Source organism: Rattus norvegicus, chromosome 2 (assembly GCF_021556685.1).
Source record: "Rattus norvegicus strain SHRSP/BbbUtx chromosome 2, alternate assembly SHRSP_T2T, whole genome shotgun sequence".
Taxonomy (NCBI): domain Eukaryota; kingdom Metazoa; phylum Chordata; class Mammalia; order Rodentia; family Muridae; genus Rattus; species Rattus norvegicus.
This window is the reverse complement of record NC_141535.1, coordinates 184,350,821-184,373,707: the sequence shown is the minus strand read 5'-3', so window position 1 is coordinate 184,373,707 and position 22,887 is coordinate 184,350,821. Positions and strand designations below refer to the sequence as shown.

The following is a 22,887-nucleotide window of genomic DNA, read 5'->3' as shown; positions in this document are numbered from 1 at the left end:
GATGGTTGTGAGCCACCATGTGGTTGCTGGGAATTGAACTCAGGACCTCTGGAAGAGCAGTCGGGTGCTCTTAACCGCTGAGCCATCTCTCCAGCCCTTCTTTCCTCTTTTGAAAGTTACAGTTTTTATTTACTTGGGGGCAGTAACACAGGCATGCCATGCACAAGTGTGGCAATCAGGGGACATGTCAGGGAAGTCCATTCTCTCCTACCACGTGGGTCTGGTGGTCAGGTTTGGCATCAGACACCCTTTTCCTGAGCCATTTAGTTAGTTCCCGTTCCTCGCCTTCCTCTCCTCCCCCTTTTCTTCAGTTCTTGTATTGAGGTTGGCCTCAAATCCAATGTTAATATCCTTAAACTTCTGATCTTCCTGCCTTCACCTCCTGATTGTTAAGGTTATAATCATATGACAATGTCACCGATTTAGGTGGTGCTGGGGGTCAAAACTAGTACTTTGGGCATGACAGGCAAGCTTCTAATTGTGCTGTACCCCAGCCCAATCTACACCCATTCTCCACCAGGGAAACATGAGGTATGGAGAATTAGACCTTGGGCCTCCTACATGTTAAGCAATTGATGTACCACAGAGTTGTGCCTTCTGTTTAAGCTTTTTTTTTGGGGGGGGTCCATTCTAGGCAGTTATTGGCTCCTACTGTAGGAATTACAGGGAGCTTAATATTCTCATTTTTTTACAGACTCCTTTCTTGTAATTATAGTGTAATCACAATTTTTAGTTAACCCATGATTCCCATTAATAGCATTGCGCTTAAGAGCATGACTCTGGGGCTGTTAGATTGCTTGTCTGGAATCCTCAAGGCCCTGGATCAGATCAGATTATACTGACCGGATATATTGGCACATGCCTGTAATCCCAGCAGTCAGAAGATTGGTCAGGGAGTTCAAGGCCAGTCTAGGATACATGAGAACTTATCTTAAAATAAATTAATAATTCAAAGTAAAGAAAAAAAAGCAGCATAACTTTGTGATTCTGACTAAATACTTTGCCAGAGCACTTTGGTAATTAATTTCTTCATTCTCAGTTTCCTCATACGTAAGAGGATACAATAATCATGCCTTCTCATAAGATCATTATGAGGATTAAGTAAGATAATATGTAGGAAACATTAAACGTGGTGCTTGGCACGTGGTAAATGCTCAGGTGCTAGCTTTATTTTCTGTTTGCCACTGGTATGGACTGGATTGTCTTAACTGCATCTGGGTACCACACTGGGGGTGGAGTAAATCTGAAGGTTCTATGTCTATGTGGTTATATGTACAGGCCAGATGCTGACATCAGGGTTTCTTTCTCAGTCTCCAGGCATCATGCTAATATGGCAAGTACTTTGTCCACTGAACTGTCTACATCTCTACCTACCACATCCCACCCCCTTTTGAGGCAGTGTTTCACATTGCTAGCCTAGTGTCACCCAGGCTAGCCTAGAACTCATGTAGCCCAGAATGGTCTCAGATTTGCTGTGATCCTCCTGCCTCAGCCTCCAAAGGGCTAGGATTGTAAGCATGTGTCACTGTGCCTGGCCTGACTTTGGTAATGGGGGGGCGTGGGGAGACCCAGGATGGAGAGCTGAGTGACCTTTGCTAGTCAACAGGGCTGAGTTTTCAGTGAGGCTGAGGGTTAGTAGACTCCTTTCCTCTTCTTTTTCTTGAGGGCAAAGCAGCTGGTGTACTCTAGGCTCTCTTCTCTTCCTCATTCAGTGTTACTCTTCCTTATACACTACACATTTTTCTCAGTCTTCCCACCCTCCCTCCCTTCTCCCTGTGTCTGTCTTCCTCCTTCCTCCTCCCTCACTTCTTTCTCTCTCTCTCTCTCTTTCTCTCTCCTTCCTTTCTGTTTAGAGACAGATTATCTCTCTGTGTAGCCCTGGCTGTCCTAGAACTTGCTATGTAGATCAGGCTAGTCTTGAACTCACAGAGATCTCCTATCTCTACTTCCCAAGTGCTGAGGTTAACAACATGCAGCACACCACACAAGGCTTTTTTCTCCTTCTTCCCCTTCTCTTCCTCCCCGCTCCTCTTCCTCCTCCTGTCCTTTTTTCTTGGCAAACCTGAGTAGGTTTGGGATTTGTTTTATCTGTAGGCCGAGCCTTTGTCTTTCCTGTGGATCAGATGTTTCCTGTAAGACTTCAGAAGGCTAAGTAGCTTATGCCTGAGGCTACTTTTTCTTTATTTAAAAACTGAGCTGAAAGGGGCTAGAGAAATGGCTCAGTTGTTAAGAGCACTGGCTGTTCTGCTAGAGGTCCTGAGTTTGATTTTCCAGCACCTACATGACAGAACTCAAACATCTGTAACTCCAGTTCCAGGGGATCTGACAACTTCTTCTGACTTCTGGTTACCAGGCACACATGTATTACATAGATATACATGAAGATAAAATACTTATGTACATGAAACAAAGATAAATATTTTAAAAATTGGGATGTGATTTATTATAAGTTTACCATGAGTTTCAACCATTTTTATAAGCCTTATTAAAATATTGTGCCACATGACTCACCACCAGTTTAAGGTATTTAATTCTGCGTTTTTTAGTGTATTCAGTGTTACATGGTCACCACTGAGGCAACTTTAGAACCTTTTGCTCACTTCATAGAGAAATCTTCATCCACGGTCAGTCACTCCCCATCCCCACCAGTCTCTCAAGCCCAGGCACCTACTTGTCTGTCTGTCTATATATATATATTTTTTTTTTCCCGGAGCTGAGGACCGAACCCAGGGCCTTGTGCTTGCTAGGCAAGCACTCTACCACTGAGCTAAATCCCCAACCCCTGTCTGTCTGTATTTTACTTATTCATGTGCACATTTCATATAAGTGGAGTCGTGCAGTCTGTGGTCCTCCCAACTGGCTGCTTACAGGTTGCATGCTGCTCTAAAGGCTCACACACATGTAACATGTTAGTTCTACATTCGTTTTACTTGTTTATTTTGGTTTTTCAAGATGGGTTTCTCTGTGTGACAGCCCTAGCTGTCCTGGAACTTGCTGTGAATACCAAGCTCGCTTCTAAGCTTAAAACTGCCTCCCAAGCGCTGGGATTAAAGGCATGCACCACCACAGCCTTCGTATTTTAGAACTGAATGATATTCCATATTTAACTATATTATCATAGATATATGTTCATCATGGACCTCTGAGTTGTTTCTACTCTTTGGCTCTTGTAAATATTACTGGTATGAAGTTTTATAAGTTTTTGTGGACTTCTTACCTTTCCTTTTTACTTGGGAGTGAAATACATGGGAATGGAATTGGATATTCAAAGAGGAGTGAGGGGCTGGGGACATAGCTTTGTTGTTAGAATGTTTACCTAGTGTGCACGGAGTTTCTGGGTTCAATTCCTAGAACCTCATAAATCCAGCATGGGAGGTAGAAGCAAGCTGATTAGTTCATCGTTGACTACATTGTGAGATTGAAGCCAGCTTAAGAGAACACAAAGTAAGGGCACTCCTTGATCATTGGCGATTACTCCAATGAGATGAATTCTAAAATGATTGAAGGCCAGTCTCCGTGTCACCTGGGTGGGGAAGAAACTCTTGGGTGGAGGAATCTTTCAGGTTTGGAGACTATTGTTTCTGTCCCTGCCTTTGCCCCAGACTCATCTGGTAAGTTTATCTTGACACCATGGCCCCTATCCCTTTTATTGCCAGCTCTGACTTTTCAGTGAGGTCTCCAAGGCTGCCAGGTATTCGGGGAGGGCTTGGGTTTCTTGCCTGGGGAGGGAAGGGAGGCTATGAGGGAGGAAGATTACTTAATCCTTAGGCATGTGGCACTAACATTGCCCATATTTCTCTGGGGTGGAGAGAGGTGTGTACTGGATGGTTTCGGTTCCAGAACCTATGCTCAGATCGGGTGGGACGAGCTTCCCCGCCTGTTGGTAATTATGGCATGTGCCTCTTTGGGTCATGGTGCAGTCTTGTGAAACACCTGTTTCTTAGGGGTGGGCAGGCTTACTTGGGGGAATGGACGTGTGCCAGGAAGACTGTCGGCCCAGTTTTAAGCCTGGGCAGCAGAGGCAGAGAGAGGAGACTATGGAGTAGGGTAGAGTAGTGCGGAGTTGATAAATGAAAGAGTATGAGACCAGGAAAACCAAATCACAAGGCAGTGTCTGAGGCTAGAGAAGCTTCAGCTCTTGGTGGTATCTGGTCTGAGTGAGTTTTTCCTTCCTGCAGCCCAGAGGGCAGGTGGGAGATCTGCAGGTATATTTTTTGGAGCTGGGGTTTGGGACACCCCCCCCCCCCCATGTACATACTCTCACTCACCGCCAGGCCACAGATTATGAGAAATAGATGTTTCAATAGGATGTTGTACCCAGTCTCCTCTTCTCATTTTATTTCCCCTGTTGTGGTGCTTGCCTAGTCCATGCTGTAGGTAAGCATCCAGATTAATGGTAAACTGTTCTGTTAGTTTAGCCGGGATGGGGAGGGGAGGGGAAAGGGAGGGGGAGGGGAAGGAGGAGGGGGGAGGGGAGAGTCTTTGTCTTCTGGAGGACAAGTCACACCAGGAACCTTCCGTAGGAGACTGTGGGCATCTGGCCATCCCATTTTATCCCATCCTCTTCTGTGACTTTATGGGGCTTCTCCTCTTGCTGGCCTTCGGGGAGCCAGTGTTATGAGAAGGTAGACATTGTCAGTTATCAGGTGGGCATAAGCTGGGCCAGCTACAGACAGGGCTGGCAGTGACTAAGGTGGTCACTACAGCAGCAGCTTGTAAGACTGCACATGCCTCCAGAAGTTGGGTATACGGTGAAGGTGACTCAAAGATTTTCAACCCAGACACCATTTCTATTTCCTTTACCTTTTTGACCCTGGCTTTCTACCCTGGACCTCCCCACTCCTAGTATTAGTGGCTCCCTAGAAACCTGGAGAGTGGGTTCTAGGGAAATGGGATGTTCCCATGGATCTTTCCCCATTCAATAAGCCTGTGGTGTGAGAACTCCTGGGGCCTCCCTATTTATCTCCTATCACCTCTTGCTGAGCTTCTTGATGTATTAAGCCCTTAGCTATGTGTTTACCCCCTCCCTGCTTTGAGGAGTGAGTCATGCTGCTGGTTTGTTTGAACAGTGGAGAGGCTGTTGTAATTGGAGGTAGCTGGGCTTCTCCAGAGAGTGTTTATGAGGTTAGAGGCCTGCTCACCTTGTGATTAGTGCCTCTGTTTCTCCCCCAGAGAAGACTCCACTTCCCATGTAGCCTTGCAGAGGCCCCAGTGGGACCATCCAACCAGACACTTTGGGGTGTTTCTAAAGGTCTTTCCTGCCAGAGCACAGCCCTGCAGCCACTCTAGCCCCAGAGGACAGCTGGGCTCATGGAGCAGAGAAGAGCCCTAGGTTTCCATCCTTAACACTGGTTTGGAGTTGTGGGGTGAGGTTCGTGGCTCTGTAGTGTTGTCAGAGAGCCCTGAACTTTTCTCCAGGGCCATTTTGACAGTGCTAATGACGCTTCCTTTGAGCTGCTTGGGCACAGTGCTGCTGCCATACTTCTGTGGGTTATGAGTACTTTCACACTGTCCTTGCATACCTCCTACTCTGTCTCAAACTGAGCTGGATGGCTATAATCACCCCCACTCTCCAGACTGTAAACAGGGTCCAGAGAGGAAGCAGCTTGCAGGATTAGTGGATGCTGGATGGAATTATATGCTCCACTTCTGACTCTGCTTAGTACCTCTCCTCTCCTCTCCCCTGTAATTTTTATTACAGGAGTGTTAGGCAACATGTCCATTACAGTATAGAATATCACCAGACGAGGCTGGGGGTGGCTCAGTCAGTAGAGTACTTGCTGGGTAGGCTGAGGACCCCTGTGTATCAAACCCAGGCATCGTGACAGGACCCCGAAATCCCAATGCTGGGAGGTAGAGATAGGAGGCTTCCAAAGCTTCACTGTCAGCCAGTCTAGCTTACTCTGTGAGCTCCAGGTCAAGGAGGGACCCCTGTTTAGAAGAAACAATGTAGATGGCTACTGACGAATGACACTTGAGGTTGACCTTTGGTCTCTACATGCAGGCACACTTATGGGTATGCTCACTTACATGAACATGCACACAGACATGTACACATACAAACCCGAAACTATGGAAGTATATGTAAGAAAAGGCCCTTCACACCCCTCCCCTCCTCTCTTGTTCTTTCCCTTGGTTCACCTTTGATGTTCTTCCTTTCTAGGGGCTAACCTCAGACTTGCCGTGTTGTCAGGATGACCTTGAACTTCTTTCTTCTTCTTCTTCTTCTTCTTCTTCTTCTTCTTCTTCTTCTTCTTCTTCTTCTTCTTCTTCTTCTTCTTCTTCTTCTTCTTCTCTTTCTTCTCCTTCTCCTCCTCCTCCTCCTCCTCCTCCTCTTCTTCCTCCTCTTCCTCCTCTTCCTCCTCCTCCTCCTTCTTCTTTTTTTCAGAGCTGGGGACGGAACCCAGGGCCTTGCGATTGTTAGGCAAGCGCTCTACCACTGAGCTAAATCCCCAACCCGTGACCTTGAACTTCTGATCCTCCCCTGACCTGACTGTGTGTGTGTGTGTGTATCTGTCTGTCTGTCTGTCTTCGGTGCTTTTCTTGTGTATTTATGTAGCACAAATGCCATGTGGCATCTTGGTTAGCAGCCCAGACTGGAGCTGCAGGTCTTAGATTTGAATCCTGGCTCTGTCTCTGATTAGTTGCATGATGAGACTTTTAACTTCTCAACCTGTTTTTAAAATTGGAACGTTGGTGCCTACTATATATGATATTGCTAGGATTAAATGAGTTAGCACATGTAAAGTCCTTGGAACAGAGCCCAATAGGGACCCACACATAGTAATTGCCGTGTGTAGGAGTTGGCAATTACTGCTGTGTTCATGTACTTAAATAAATGAAAAGCCATGTTTTGGGAATTAGTGTCTATTTATTTTCTTTAATTTAAAAGCCCAAATTCCCTGGAACTCACGTGTAGCCCAAGCTGACTTCAGGCTCTCGTCAGCCAGTTTCTCAAGGATTGGGATCACAACTGTAAACCACTTTTTTGTTTTGTTTTTGTGGTTTAAAATTTTTCTAAATTTTATTTTATGTATATGGGTGTTTTGTCTGTATATACAGACTGCACCACAGTGCCCATGTGCTTGCAGTGCCCACCGGGGCCAGAAGAGGGCGTCTGATGCCCTGGAAGTGGAGTTATAGGCAGTTGTGAGCCACCATGTGGGTGCTGGGAACTGAATCAGGTCTTCTCCAAGAGCAGCCAGGGCTCTTAACCTCTGGGCCATCTCTCCATCACCACCCCACCACACACCTTTGTGTTTTGAGTCTCACTGATGTGCCTGTCCCAGAAGAGCATCCTTCGGGTATCTATGGGTCATTTGTAATCCTTCTTAAGATTGCCTGTTTTGGCTTTTGCTGATGTTTTTCATGATATTCTTCAGCCACTGTCCGTTGGCCTTATCTAGTGTCCCTGACTGTTTTCTCTAAATGAGAGAGCTGGGCTGGGCAGTGGTGGAGCATGTCTTTAATCCCTTCACTCAGAAGGACAGTCAAGGCTACACAGAGAAATCCTGTCTCAAATAAACAAACAAACAACACTCCCCACCCCCACCCTCAATATTTCTCAAAGAAGGGGCATCAGGAAGATCCCTGGGTGGATCACCAGAATTCATTCAAGTGTCTTCAGAGCCCCTACTCCATCCTGTCACTGCTAAGTAAACTGTTCAAGGATCTGTAAAGGAAGCCAGGCATGCTGGGATACTGGGATACTTTAATCTCAGTACTTGGGAGCTGAGATAGGTACATCTCTTGAGAGTTTGAGGACAGTATGTGCGAAAGGTTATAAAAGAACAGTCAAGCGCTTGCCTAGGAAGCGCAAGGCCCTGGGTTCGGTCCCCAGCTCCAAAAAAAAAAAAAAAAAAAAAAAAAAAGAACAGTCAAGGGGGCTGGAGAGATGACTCAGTGGTTAAGAGTCCCGACTGCTCTTCCAGAGGTCCTGAGTTCAATTCCCAGCAACCACATGGTTGCTCACAACCATCTGTAAAGAAATCTGATGCCCTCTTCTGGTGTGTCTGAAGACAGCTACAGTGTACTTATATATAATAAACGAATAAATCTAAAAAAAAAAAAAAAAGAACAGTCAAGTGCTTGCAATGTCATATCAGTCGTGGAGTTGCCACCTTCTTTTCTGCAGTGAGCCTTGGTGGGGAAGGGGCATCACGTTCCATATAGGGCTTTTTATTTATTCTTTTACAATTTCATATATGTATATATTGTGTCTTGAACATGTCTACCTCTAACTCCGACACCCCCTCCTTAATTTTTTTAAAGTTTATTTTATGTGCATTGGTGTTTTGCCTGTGTGTATGTCTCTGTGTGAGGGTGTGGGATCCCCTGGAACTGGAGTTACAGACAGTTGTGAGCTGCCATGTGGGTGCTGGTCCTCGGGAAGAGCAGCCAGTGCTCTTAACTGTTGAGCCATTTCTCCAGCCTCGCTTCACCCACTTTCATACCTTCCTCAACCCAGTGAGCCTAATTAGCGCTGCCTGCTGCCTGGATTGCTGATCTTGTTGCCTTGGTCGCATAACAGGTGACCGCAGCAGCAGTGAGATCGTGAGCACAAAGGCCATGCATATCGTGTCCTGAAGACAGTATTTTGTGGCACTCCTCCCCATCCTCTGGTGCTTATGTGCTTTTTGCTGCCTCTTCCATGGTTATTTTATTTTATTTTCATTTATTTATTTTTGTTTTTGAGACACCATCTTAACTATACAGCCTTGGGTAGCCTAGAACTTGCTGTGTAGATCAGGCTGGCCTTAATCTCATAGAGCTCTGTTTGCTTCCACTTCCTAAGTGCTGGGATTGAAGCTGGGCCCTAGTCTAAACAGATTGCTCCGTATGACCTGGTTTTGATTCCCAGGATCCACATAGCAGCTCACAAGTGTTTGTAATTACGGTTCCAGAAGATCTGACACCCTTTTCTGGCTTCTTTGGACACTGTATACATGTGATACAGGTAAATACATGCAGACAAAACACCCATACACATTAAATAAAAAATGTAAGTCGTGTGCCACCAGGCCCAGTCTATACACTCTATTTTATATTTTAAAGACAGGTTCTCAAGTAGCCCCGGCTAGCCTTAGACTTACTGTGTAGTTAGTTGAGGACCTTAGATTCCTGATTGTCCTCTGTCTCTATTTCCCAAGTGCTGGTTACAGGTGTGTAGCTTTACACCTGGTTTATGTGGTGCTGGGGATCAAACCCATGGCCTCACACATGGTAGGCAAGCTTTCTACCAGCTGAATTATATCCCTGACCCACAAGTTGAGCCTTGAAGGCTGAGTAGGAATTCTCTAAGGAGATGGGGTTGGGGTGGGTATAGTTGCAAGGGACTCTTCCAAATGATATGCCTTTTCAAATGCCTTTTCCAAATGCTATCTCCTTTTACAAGGAGATGGAAAGCGATCCAGGTACGGGTACTGTCATGGATCATGTCTCTCTATCAAATGAAAGGTTTTCTTTAAGGTTTATTTATTTTATATCATCTGGGGGTTGGGGGTTTAGCTCAGTGGTAGAGCGCTTGCCTAGGAAGCGCAAGGCCCTGGGTTCAGTCCCCAGCTCCGGAAAAAAAAAAAAAAAAACCAAAAAAAAAATGCCATATATTTTATATCATCTGTATGAGTGTTTTGTCTATACATATACATGTATATGCACCATGTAGTGCATGCCTAGTGCTCATGGAGAACAGAAGGAGGCACTGGGTCCCTGGAACTGGAGTTACAGGTGGTTCTTAGCTGCTGCATGCATGTAAGAACCAAACCCGAGTTTGCTCTTAGTCTCTGAGCCATCTCTCCAGCCACAGTATTTTCTTTTAAAGCCTGTTTTATTGTGTGTGTGTGTGTGTGTGTGTGTGTGTGTGTGTGTGTGTGTGTAGGATAGAGGACAGCTTTGTAGAGTTATTTCTCTCTTTACACCTTTACCCACTGAGCCATCTTGTGGCCCCAGAGATGTTTTTTAATGTGTATGTGCATGAGAGAGAGAGGGAGAGAGAGAGAGAGAGAGAGAGAGAGAGAGAGAGAGAGAGAGAATAAAAACTGACAACCTACATAGGAGTTAGTTTGAGTAAATTTATTTATCTACAAATAATAGAATGTTAGTTACCATTAAAAGTAGTTTTGGGGGGTTGGGGATTAACTCAGTGGTAGAGCACTTGCAAGGCCCTGGGTTCGGTCTCCGGCTCCGAAAAAAAGAAAAGGTAGTTTTGGGGCTGGAGAGATGGCTCAGTGGTTAAGAGCACTGACTGCTCTTCCAGAGGTCCTGAGTTCAAATCCCAGAAACCACATGGTGGCTCACGACCATTTGTAATGGGATCTGATGCCTTCTTCTGATATGTCTGAAGACAGCTGCAGTGTACTCACATACATAAAATAAATGATAAAATTTTTTAAAATAGTTTTGGCTGAGGTAGTAGGATCACAAGTTCAAGCTGGGCCACCAAGTGAGAGCCTGTTTTACAAAAATGGAGGATTGGATCCCCTATAACTACTACTCATTTCAAATTCCGTACAGTGTATTACAGGGTATTGACATGGAAACCAATTGACTGAGCCATAAGAATCCCTTACATTGCTGCTTCAGAGTCAGGCCTGCTCCCCTGCCTCCACCCTTCCGTTAGCTCCCAGTAATCTTTTCTCTATCTTCCCTCTTCCTCTCTCTCTGTCTCTGTCTCTCTCTGTCTCTGTCTCTCTGTCTCTCTGTCTCTCTCATTTATTTTGGCTGACTTCATTCCTGGGCTGTAAGTCTCTTTCTTCTGTGCACCCTCCTCTTCTGGATGAGACAGTTTGTTCCTTGTCAGTGAAGGGTCACCTCATGTGACAGGGCAGCTCATATATGGATTAATAAGATCATGAGTTATGACACTGGGCGCTTTGTTTACATGGATATGTTCGGTGACTAGAGAATCCACAGCTAAACCTTTAAGTTGAGCGTTACTTCTGACATTTTTAAGCATGTGCATCAAAACTTAAGCAGTATTTTTAACACCAGTTCTGCCCAGTCCCACTGTTCAGCCTGGGCACATCCACTGACTCCGGCAGTGTAATGTCAGAGTGGCAGACATTGCCCCTTTAAAGTGACTCTTTCAGATACTTCACGGTTTCCCATGGCTTTTGGACATGCAAACCTTCGATAGCCTGGACAGTTTCATAGTATTCTTAAAGTTAACACAAAGATTTAAACCACGTGGTTTGCCCAATTTTGTAGAGATGTCTGAATCAAGAGAGTAGTGAACCATTTTCAACAGGTCATCGCAGGCTGCTTACAGGAAGAGGGTGCCTCCGTTTCTTTCTCATTCATTCAAGAATATTACATATATGGACTTGTATAACACCTACCTTCCTATTTCTATTTTTTTTTATACTTGTGACTTTCCGGAGATTTCAGGTACATCTATCAGTATTTGTTTCTTTTTATTGCTGAATAAGGTTCTGTCATAATGGATTTATGAATTTAACAGTTCACAGGGCTAGAGATGGCTCGGCTGCCAGAGCACAGCTCTTCCAGAGAACCTGGGTTTGACTCCGAGCACACAAGGCAGTGACCTCTTCTGGCTTCCTTGGTCATTATGCAAGCATGGTAGACGGATGTAGGGGCAGGCAGAACACCATACGTACAACGTCAAGTGAATGAATGCACTGTCACCTGCTCTCTGGGTGGGATTGTGTAGAACTGGCACTACTTCCTGAACAGCCCATGAGCTGATGGCGTGGAGAGAACTCCCCAGGCCTGGCGAGGTTATAACCTGATGTCCTCAGGAGCTAGAGTCTCACATTACTCATTTTGGACTGGGTGGCTCATAGTGGTAGAGGCTTTTTTTTTTAAAAAAAAAGAGTTATTTATGTATATGAGTGCACTGTAGCAGTCTTCAGACACACCAGAAGAGGGCACCAGATCTCATTACAGATGGTTGGTTGTGAGCCACCATGTGGTTGCTGGGAATTGAACTCAGGTCCTCTGGAAGAGCAGCCAGTGTTCTTAAGCATGGTAGAAGGTTTTTACTTACTGTTTTTCCTCTCATTTTTAGGAATTGGTTCATTTAATCTAAATATCAAGTTTATGCTCAGAGTTGTTCATAGTATTGCTTTATTCTTTTGATAGCTACAGGGATTTTAGAAATGTCCATTTCATTATCTTGCAGGTGGGGGATGGCTTTAAAACTAGATTTTACTGTGTAGTCCAGGCTCAAACTTGTTATCCTCCTGCCTCTACTACTCAGGTGCGAGGATTACAGGTGTCCTTCACCACGTCAGGTTTTATGTATTACTGAAAACTGAACCTGGGACTTTTTCCATGCTTGTCAAGCATTCTAACAAGTGAGCTATATCTCGGTACATAAATACTATGTTGTTGGTGGGTTTTTTTTATTTTTTATTTTTTTTATTTTTTTCAAGACAAGGTTTCTCTGTGTAGCTTTGGCTGTCCTGTAATTGTGGACAGGCTGGCCTCCAATTCTCCTGTCTCTGCATCCTGAACTCTTTGGCCAAAGGCGTGTGCCACCATTTAATCTAGACAATTTCTCATTGTTATCCTTTCCCAGGTGTTCTAGATTGTGTCAAGCTGACAATTAAAACCAGCCATTATAGTTTACAAGTCTGCCTTTCTCTAACTAACTGGTAAGATCAATGTGTATCAAAGAACTGTCTTAATTCCCTTGACTGAGATTGGTGGTGTGTGCTTCTAATCCCAGCACAAAGACAGATTTCTGTGAGTTCAAGGCCAGCCTGGTCTGTGCAACAGGTTCTAGGCTACATAGTAGGAACTCGTCTCAAAAAGGCGAGTGCTACCACCCCTGACATACCGGGTTTTTCTAAAGGACAGATAAAATTGTTATATGTGATTAGTGTGAGATGATAATCAGCTAATCGTGTGCTAACACTAGGCAGCGTGTGCCGCACAGTTATCACTGCTGGTGGGAATGTGTCATTTTAGAAAACCTGTGACAGGGAGGCTGCAGAGACGCTCGAGTTTAAGAGCGCTGGCTGCTCTCGCACCAGACCTGGGTTTGGTTTCCAGCACCCACGTGGTGGCTCTCAACGCTCTGTAACTTCAGTTCCAGGTAATCTGATGCCCTCTTCTGGCCTCCAGTGGCACTGCACACAGATGGTGCACACGCACATGTGAAGGAAAGCACTCATACACATACAATTTTAAAAAATCTTTAAAAGCAAGACAAGCAAACAAAAAACACCTCTTGGAGCAGGGGAGACATACTTGCCAGGCAATCAGGAGAACCCGAGTTTGATTCTTGATGGCAGTACCTGCCTGTAGTCTCAGTGCTCGAGTCTGGGGACCGGAGGATTCGGAGGTGCTTTGCTGGCTTTCCAGCTTAGCCAAGTAGGTGACCTCCAGGCTTACTGAGTTACCTTTGACCCCAAAAATAAGGGGGACTCAGGCAGATCTCTGTGACTTCAAGGACAGCCTGCTCTAAATAGTGAGTTTCAGGACAGCTAGGACTACACAGTGAGACTCCCAAAAATGGGGGTGGGCAGTAGTTGAGGAAATTACCTGAACTTTCAAATGCACTCCTGCGTGCACGCACACATGCAGACACACACACACACACACACACACACACACACACACACACACACCACTATCATCTATTCTGCTAATCTTTTTTTTTTTTTTCTTTTTTTCGGAGCTGAGGACCAAACCCAGGGCCTTGTGCTTGCTAGGCAAGCGCTCTACCACTGAGCTAAATCCCCAACCCCTCTGCTAATCTTTTTTTTTTTTTTAATTTATGTATTTGTGGGGGGTTGTATGTTCATGCATGGAGGTGAGAGGACAATTTGCAGGAACTGGTTCTCTCCTTTTACCATGGAGATCATGGGGATTGAATTAGGTCACCATGCTCGGTGACAAGAGCCTTTATATGCTGGTCAATCTTACTGGGTCTGCAAATCTGTTTCTTTTTAAAATATCTTTTATTTTTCTTTATTTAATTTATTTATTTTGAGACAGGGTCTCACTCTAGCTAGCTCTGTGGCCTGGAACTTTCTATGTAGATCCATCTGACCTCAAACTCAGATCTACCTGCTTGTGCCTCCGACACTAGTTCAAGGATGCTTTCATCCCTGGATGCCCAGAGCACCCATCTTCTGAGGTTTGGGATGCAGTCAAGTAGTAGAGGGCTAACATAGGCAGGCAGTCTGGGTTCCATCTCCAGCACTGCAAGGAAAACAGAAAGAAAGGAAACAGGGCTTTCCATTTTCTCCTCCCACCCTCTCGCTGTCACACTTTGACCGTTCAAGCCCTCATTTTTTCCTATTGGACCTGAGGTTCAGAGTGTCTAAGTCCCTCATGCATCCTAAATTTTTAGCCTACTTTTCTCTCACTTTTGTTTTCCTCTCTGAGATTTTAGTTGTCCCCACAGGTGTTTGGAAACTCTCCTTCATCCTTTGAAATTAGGCGATCTCAGAATCAGTACTCATTATCCTGCGGTCTGTAATCTGTACAACTTCCGTATGGCTAATAGAGGCTCTGTTGGAGTCAGGCTTTTGTTTCTTTGTTTGCTGTTTGCTTGCCTTGTTTTTGTTTTTGTTTTTGTTTTTGATATGTCTCTCTTGTGTTACTCCAGGCTGGCCTTGAATCGATGATCTTCCTGCCTCAGCCTGTTAAACGCTAAAATCATAGGGTGTGTGTGTGTGTGTGTGTGTGTGTGTGTGTGTGTGTGTGTGTGTTCATTTCCAACTTGGGATTTAGTACATTATTGTTTGGTTCTAGGGTTTATCCTGGGTTTCAAAAACTTCCTGGCTGGTTGTCAGGAGTAGACATTCTGGTGTCAAGAGCCAAGTACAGTAGGGTGCACCTGCAGACTGAACACTGGCAAAGCGGGGACAGGAAAATCAGCAGCTCAGGGCTATCTTGGGCAACATGAGACCCAAGCTCCAAACAAAAAAATTACTGGCTTAGAGACGGCAGTCCAGGAATAATTTCTCCACTGACTGAGGAAGAGTAATCTATGCCCTGTGTTCCTGTGATCTGAGAATCGAGGTATACCCAGGAGCCACATGGAGCCATGGGCTTGTATCCATGGGCTTGTGTGGACAGAGACCTGTTAGAGACCTATCTACCCAGGGCGACCTGAAACTGGACAAGCTGAGCACACTGCTCTAGGACTGTCTTTGGATAGGGATAGACAGGCCTGCTAAGAGAACACTTGGGCTGGCTGTTCTTGTGGGCTTGAAAGGTGAGGGGTCACTGTTGCTGTTGTTGTTATTACTAGGAAAGCGTGGACATTCTCAGGCTGCCTCTCCAGAGTGAACTGACAGGAGATGAACTTGAGCACATAGCCCAGAAGGTATCAAGGTGTCTGTGGGCAGGGCAAGGCCTCTCAGCCAGTTCTTTCTTGCTGCTGATCCCTCACCCAGGTGTTGCCTGGAGCCACCCACCTCTGTTGCTGCAAGCCTGAGAGCATCTCCTTTCAGACACACCCAGCTAGCTCAGCCTCATGCTTCGGGAAATGGGAGACCCCCTCCCCCACTAAAATGAAAGCTAACCCAGGTTTTCTACTAACGTTCCTTGTCCCGTGTCCTTGTTGCTGTGTGGCTGTCTGCTCTTGGAGGGGAAAGAAGTCAGACTGAAGCTTCTTGTAGGTCGTGTGGGTCAGGGCAGGAGGTCCTGGTTGCTGTGTGGTTTCTGAGTCACTTCTCTCTGTCTCTCTGGCAGGCGGGCAAGAAGACCTATGCCATGGTGTCTGGCCACTCCTCAGGTCATTCTCTGGCTTCAGAACTGGTGGAGTCCCACGATGGCCATGAAGAGATTATTAAGGTGAGCCCAGGCCACTTTCCCTTTTTCTGTCTGCTTTACCCCTCAGGTGCAGCACAGAGGGAGCTGCTGATTGACAGAGAGCTTGTAGGTGGGAGAGAAGGGAGGGTGCTCCTGCTCGTCTTCAGGGATTTTAACACCCAAAATCCAGAGTCTACAGTGAGTGACTTTGGCTGAACCTGGCCCCAGGCATGGGGATGAACAGTTTTCCTTCTTTTTCATAAATAGCTTTAGAGGAGGCTGGAGAGATGGCTCAGTGGTTCACCACTTACTGCTCTTGCAGAGGACTTGCGTTAAGTTCTTAGCACCCATGTCAGACAGCTCAAAACTGCATGTAACTCCAGCACCAAGGAATCTAATGCCCTCCTCTGGCCTCCCTGGGCAACTGTACTCATGTGCACAGACTCCTACACAGACACAAGATTATATACATGTGGCTAAAATTTAAAAAATCTGTGGGTAGAGAAATGGCTTTGAGGTTAAGAGCACTGGCTGCTCTTCCAAAGGACCTGGGTTTAATTCCCAGAACCTATGTGGCATCTAACAACTGTATGTAACTCCAGTTCCAGGGGATCTAATGCCCTCTTCTGGCCTCAGAGGGCACCTGACACATGTGTACAGACATACATGCTGGCAAAACCCCAACATGCATATAAATAAAAAATAATTTTTTAAATAAAAATAACTTTATAATATATAGTTAGATAATTTACATGTGACACAGTGAACTTAGTTAAAATAGTCAATCAGTGGTTTTTAGTATAGCCATAGAGTTGTTCAAATATCATCACTTTAAATTCCAGGGGTTTTGTTTTATTTTTAATTAAAGACTAGGTCCGTGTAATTCATTTTTGCCTCAAATTTTCAGTCTCCTTTCTGCCTTAGCCTCTTGAGTCCTGGATCTTGCTTGAGATGTATGCCACGAGGTTTGGCTTCAGTTCAGAATCATCTCCAGTTATTTCTCCAGCTCTGGCTGCAGCATAATATCTTTCTATTCTTGCCCGTTTTGGATTTTTCTATATATGGAATCAATAACATGTGACACCTATTTTCTTCAGTTTGTTTCCTTCTTAAAAATGTCTACTTTTAATTAATATGTTAATTAATGGGACTCAGTGTGACCTTTCCATGCGTGCACTTAGCATATTTTCTTGCTTGTAACAGTGGTTCTTCTAATCTGCCCATCAGTCCATATGACAGTGCCATCCTGATTAGGCTAATTTTGAAATTGTCCTTTAAGGTTTTTTGATTGATGCTCAAGGTTCCTAACATCCCTCTGTAAACTTTAAGCTCAGTTTACCAGTTTTTGCAACGAAGCCAGCTTGAGGGGATGGGGAGAAGGCTCAGTGGTTAAGAGAACTGTTTGTTCTTGCAGAGGACCTGGGTTCAGTTCCCTGAAGCCATGGTGGCTCACAGTCCCAGGGGAGCCAACGCCTTCTTCTGACTTCATAGGCACATGGTACACAGACATGCATGCAGACAAAACACTTATACACATAAATAAGTAAATCTCTCTTAAAAGGAGCTGGCTAGAGTTTTAATAAAGATGGGTTGAATCCGTGGTTCAGTTTGGGAGGGAACTATCTGAGTCTTCCTGTGCAAAAAGATGGGATAAAGAATGAAGTTAATTTTTTTTAAGATTTTCTTTAATTTTTTTTACAGTAACTAATTCATAAATTTCAAAATTAGAAAACTTTCGTTTACCATTTAAAAATATTTATTTTAGATTTATTAATTTTGTTCTGTGTGCACAACTGTTTTGTTCCAATTTATGTCAGTGTACCAAGTGCATATCTGGCCTGGTGCCCACATATATCAGATGAGGGCATCAGGATCCCCTACAACTGGAGCTACAGATGGCTGTGAGTTGCCATATGGGTGCTGGGAACCAAACCTCAGTCCTCTGCTCTGCAAGAACAAGTGTTGTTAACTGTCGGTCCATCTTTCTAGCCCCTCATTTGCTATATGCTTTTTTTTAAAAAGATTTATTTATTTTATTTATTTGAGTACACTGTAGCTGTCTTCAGACACACCAGAAGAGGGCATCAGATCCCATTACAGATGGTTGTGAGCCACCATGTGGTTGCTGGGAATTGAACTCAGGACCTCTGGAAGAACAGTCAGTGCTCTTAGCCTCTGAGCCATCTCTCTAGCCCTTTTTTGCTATATTCTTTTTTTTTTTTTTTTTCATTTTGCTGTATTCTTAAGTAAGGTCTTACATTATAGGCTAGGCTAGATTGGAACTTGCTATGTAATGCTGGCCTCAACTCTTAATTCTGCAGCCTCTGCCTCCCAAGTGCTGGGTTTAAGGACATGCACCACCATACCCAGTGTTGGAATCTACTTTTAAGATAGGATTTCACTTTGTAGTTCAGACTAGCCTAGAACTCCTGCCTCAACTTACCACGTGATAGGATTACAAGTGTGAGCTCCCACACCCAGCTGTAAATGAAACATATTATTTTATGTATCTATTTGTGTGAGCTTGTCAGTGTGACCATATGTAGATGCATGTACTTTTGTACCTGCACACATATGCAAATGCCAGAAGAAGCCATTGGGTGCCACTGTCTGCCTTTTCTTTTGAGGCAGGGGTCTCTCCCTAAGCCTGAGGCCTGTGCGTTCTCAGCTAAGGGTGGCCAGCAAGCCCTGGTGATCTTCCCTTCTGTGCCTGCTTGGAGCTGGGGTCACAGGTCCTTGTGGGGAAGCCAGCTTGACACCTTGGTGCTAGAATCTGAACTCCAGCCCTCATGGTTTCAGAGAAGTGCTCTTAACCATTGAGTCACCATCTCTCCAGCTCCTGTAAATGAGATTTCATCTTTGGATTGCTAATTGCTAGAATGTAGGGAGACCGCCTGGTGTACACTGAGGTCATGTCTTTAGCCTTGCTACTCTAAAGTTGTCATCAATAGGGCTTCTTAGGCTGTTCTCTCTGGAAGGTTCTGCCATCTACAAATAGGCACATTTCTTCCTCCCCAAACCGAGTGCCGTTACTTACTTTAGAGGACAGTGTTATCCCATAATCTAGCAGGGTAATTATTGTAAACATCTTGTTTTATACCCTCCTAGAAAGGTATACCTTTTTTTAAAAAAAAGAAAATCAAATTATGTAACTATACTCTGTTGGGACATCTTCTCCCATACTTATGACACATTGTAACATCTTTTGTGTCTGCGTCTGGCATTTTAGTGGCTGCATAATAGTCCATTAAAGACCTACTATAATTTATTGAGTTAATTGCCTGTCATTGGATATTGAGTTTATTTTTATTCTTTTGCAACCATATCTAATACTTACCTGAACACAGGTGTATTCTAACAGTCAGAGATGTCTCCTCAGCTGGAAAATGCTGAGCAGAGCAGTAAGTCCCTCTCTCAGTTGGTGCACTTGTCTGGAATGAGTGAGGCCTGCATTTGGTCCCCGGCACTGCCACACAGAGTAATAGGAATCTGTTTTTAGCTCTGCTAAGTCAAATCACCAAATAGTCACCAGGTAAATAGGTGGGGACAGTATGTTCCTTCCTCCCTCCTGGGTATGGGCTGTGGGGGGTTTTTTTTTTGTTTGTTTGTTTGTTTGTTTTTTTGTTTTTTCTTCTTTTTTTCAGAGCTGGGGACTGAACCCAGGGCCTTGTCCTTGCTAGGCAAGCGCTCTACCACTGAGCTAAATCCCCAGCCCCCGGGCTGTGTGTTTCTTAACTGAGCAGTGTCATCCTTTCTGCAGGTGTACTTGAAAGGGAGGTCTGGGGACAAGATGATCCACGAGAAGAACATCAACCAGCTGAAGAGTGAGGTCCAGTACATCCAGGAGGTGTGGACCCTTTCCTTGGAGGGAACGCCTAGATTCCCTGAGCCTTAGATTTTCAGGGCTACCTTCTTTTATGGGTTCTGATAGTTTTTCCTTCTGTTCCTTTGATGTCACTGAAGTGCCCCCGTACCTTCCTATGTGTTAAATTATATTTAGTTCTATATTTCTATTTGTTACTTGGTTTTTTGAGACAGGATCTCTCTGTGGAACCGTGGCTGTCCTGGGACTCTATGCAGACTGGGTTGGCCTTGACCTCATAGAGATCTGATTTTGTTACCCATTAATCAACAAATAATTAAGTATCCTGTACCTAGCCAACTCTGTGATCTGTTTGGTCTTAATCCCATCTTCCTCAGTCTTTCCCTGCCCCTGCCTGGCTTCTTCCTCTCCTTAGCACTTACCACTGGATTCCATACTAGACATCTTATTTGTCTTTTGTATCACATGTCTTTTGAACTAGCATGACAGTGCTGCCAGAGGAGGGGATTAATTTATCTTGTTTGTACAAGACAGGTTGGGTTGTCACCCCAGTTGAACACAATTCCTCTGTCTGCAGCCAGTGACCCAAAGGTTGTTTACTTTCCCTGCCCTGAATCTCAAGTGTCTGGCCTTCTTTTCCCAGGCCAGGAACTGCCTGCAGAAGCTCCGGGAGGATATAAGTAGCAAGCTTGACAGGAGTCCAGGAGGCCCCCTGCATCAGCAGGAGATACAGGTACTTTCGAATGGTGCTGACTCTCAGGACATGGTAAGGAAGGGAGAGTGGATCAGGGATCTGGTTTCCTGAGAATTCTCCGAGACAGGCTTCCCAGCACATAGTCGGAGACAATCAGCCATGGATCCAAACTCTTATAAGTTGATCCTGCTGAACTTGGGTGACCCTAAGTAAAATGAAAGTCTCATTCATTCATTCATTCATTCATTCATTTATTTATTTATTTATTTATTTATTTATTTATTTGAGCTGGGGACCGAACCCAGGGCCTTGCGCTTGCTAGGCAAGCACTCTACCACTGAGCTAAATCCCCAACCCGAAAGTCTCTTTTTTAACAAGGATTTTTGCTTGTGTGTTTATTCCATTTCATCTATCTATCTATCTATCTATCTATCTATCTATCTATCATCTATTATCTATCGAGACAAGGTCTTTCTTTGTAGCCCTAGCTATCCTAGAACTTACTGTGTAAACCATGATGGCTTGTAACTTGCAGATTCACTAGCCTCTGCCTCTCAAGTGCTGGGATTAAAGGTGTGCACCACCACACCCTGCTAAGATTTATTATTTTTATTTTATGTGTATGAGTGTTTCCCTGCCTGTGTTTATGTACCATGCATGTGCCTAGTTTCCCAGGAGGCCGAAAGAGTGTTAGATCCCCGGAACTGACGTCACAGATGATTATGAGCTGCCGTGTGGGTGCTGGGAAGCAAAGTCAGATCCTCTGCAAGTGCTGCTCCCTCTTCAGTCCAAAGTCTCGATCCAGTCCTGTCTCAGCCCTGGGCTGGGAAACTCCTTAGGGGTCCACCATCCTGTCCCTGTGCTTAGCCTGGCCTACGATGCAGGATGCAGAAGCAATAGTGTAGGAGCAAATACTGTATAAATCTCTGAGAAGGTAGTGTGGGATTCTAGCTTTTTCAAAGTTCCAGGAAAGGAATGTTCTCAGAAGTAGGGAATGTCTTCTCTACCTTTCACTTGGGCTCCTGAGAGCAGACTTCTGTCTCCTTTGTTTGCCTTTTGCTTTGAGTCAGGTGGTCTTTCTCCAGAAGCCCCCTCCCTGTTCTGAAGGGAATAGTGGCCTAGTAGCTGGTGCCAGATGGGTTCCTTGTAGTCTTTTTTTTTTTTTTTTTTTTTTTTTAGAGATTTATATATTTCATTTATGTACGTACACTGTCACTGTCTTCAGAGACACCAGAAGAGGGCATCAGATCCCAATACAGATGGCTGTGAGCCACCATGTGGGTGCTGGGAATTGAACTCAGGACCTCTGGAAGAGCAGTCAGTGCTCCTAACTGCTGAGCCATCTCTCCAGCCCAGTTCCTTGTGGGCTTGACTGGGTTTTGTGTTGTGATCATTTCCAGATTTATTTTGCTTTAGCTGAAGCAGGACTGTGGAGGCCAGTTGTCTGGTGGGAGGCACCAGAACATTTTGTGCTCAGTCAAGAGTCGGGCCACAGTGTCCAGGCCTCTTGTTGGCACAAATAGCAGGTTGTCACGTGGTGAGCGGTCTGGCTTTGGGTTAGATGGGATCATGGAAGAGCTTCTTCCTTTCTTGATTCATGCTTGGCCAAAACCTGTCAGGATCCCTACTGCAAAGAGAGCGTGGTGTATATGGCATGTGACGGCTTGTACTCCTGGGTGGGATGTGTCTCACACGTTTTCCAGTCCACACAGCTTTAGCCCGAGGTCTGTTTGATCCACCCCACAGGTTATAGTTCCCTCAAGGCCATTTTACAGCCCTCTTTCTGTTTTCTCATGGAGCAGTGGAAATCTGTCTCCCTGCCTTGCTCCTCTCTTCTCTTCTGTTTGTCCCTATTCCACCCCTTTCCTGCTTCCTCCTCTTTCCCTCCTTTTCCCCTCTCTCTTTCCCTATAAGATTAAAAAGTGTTTTCACATTTATTTTGCATGTGAATGAGCATGCATGTGAATGCATATGTGCATGAACTTACATCACAACACACATGTAGATGCCAGGGACAACTTGTAGGAAGCAAGTTTTCTCCTCTGCTAGGTGGTTTCTGGGGCTTGAACTCAGATTGTCAGATTTGGTGGCAAGTGCCTCTGAGCCATCTTGTTGGTCTGTACCATTTGACATCTTAAAATATAATGCTTCAAAATTATTTGCTTGGTTAAATTGGTTTTTGGTTTTTTTTTTTTTGTTTGTTTTTGGAGCTGGGGACCGAACCCAGGGCCTTGCACTTGCTAGGCAAGCGCTCTACCACTGAGCTAAATCCCCAACCCCGGTTAAATTGTTTTTAACTCCTGATTTTATTTTTCTTCAAACAGGTGGTACTAGAAAAGCCAAATGGCTTTAGTCAGAGTCCCATGACTCTCTACAGCAGCCCACCTGAGGTAGGTAACAGGGAAGAGACCTGGCCATCCCACCTCATACTTACTTGGTATAAAAAGTAAACAACAAAGACAAAAAAGGCAAAAATACCCTAAGCTAACTGCTTAGAAGCAACTACTGTTGGTAGTGGATCCTCCTACAGCAGTGTCTCTGATTGGCTGCCCCTTGGATGAACCCTAAGAGCTTTAAAGGAGTTGACACCTTGGTCCCCTCATGGGGGATGTGGAATAACTGTTCTGAGGTGTGGTCTGAG

The 22,887-nt window shown here is 44.9% G+C and overlaps 1 protein-coding gene across 2 annotated transcripts in view; it reads left to right on the top strand.

Moving 5' to 3' along the window:
* Tuft1 (tuftelin 1) overlaps nucleotides 1-22,887 on the top strand; it is a 45,781-nt gene that overhangs the window by 4,119 nt on the left and 18,775 nt on the right. Inside the window, exons 2-6 of one of the 2 annotated variants that reach the window (XM_087628888.1) lie at nucleotides 15,227-15,301; nucleotides 15,670-15,771; nucleotides 19,490-19,576; nucleotides 20,196-20,285; nucleotides 22,571-22,636. In XM_087628888.1, the coding sequence (XP_087485014.1) occupies nucleotides 15,227-15,301; nucleotides 15,670-15,771; nucleotides 19,490-19,576; nucleotides 20,196-20,285; nucleotides 22,571-22,636 (420 nt within the window). The remainder of the gene's footprint in view (nucleotides 1-15,226; nucleotides 15,302-15,669; nucleotides 15,772-19,489; nucleotides 19,577-20,195; nucleotides 20,286-22,570; nucleotides 22,637-22,887) is intronic. The other variant, NM_001360750.1, reaches the window with a different exon arrangement.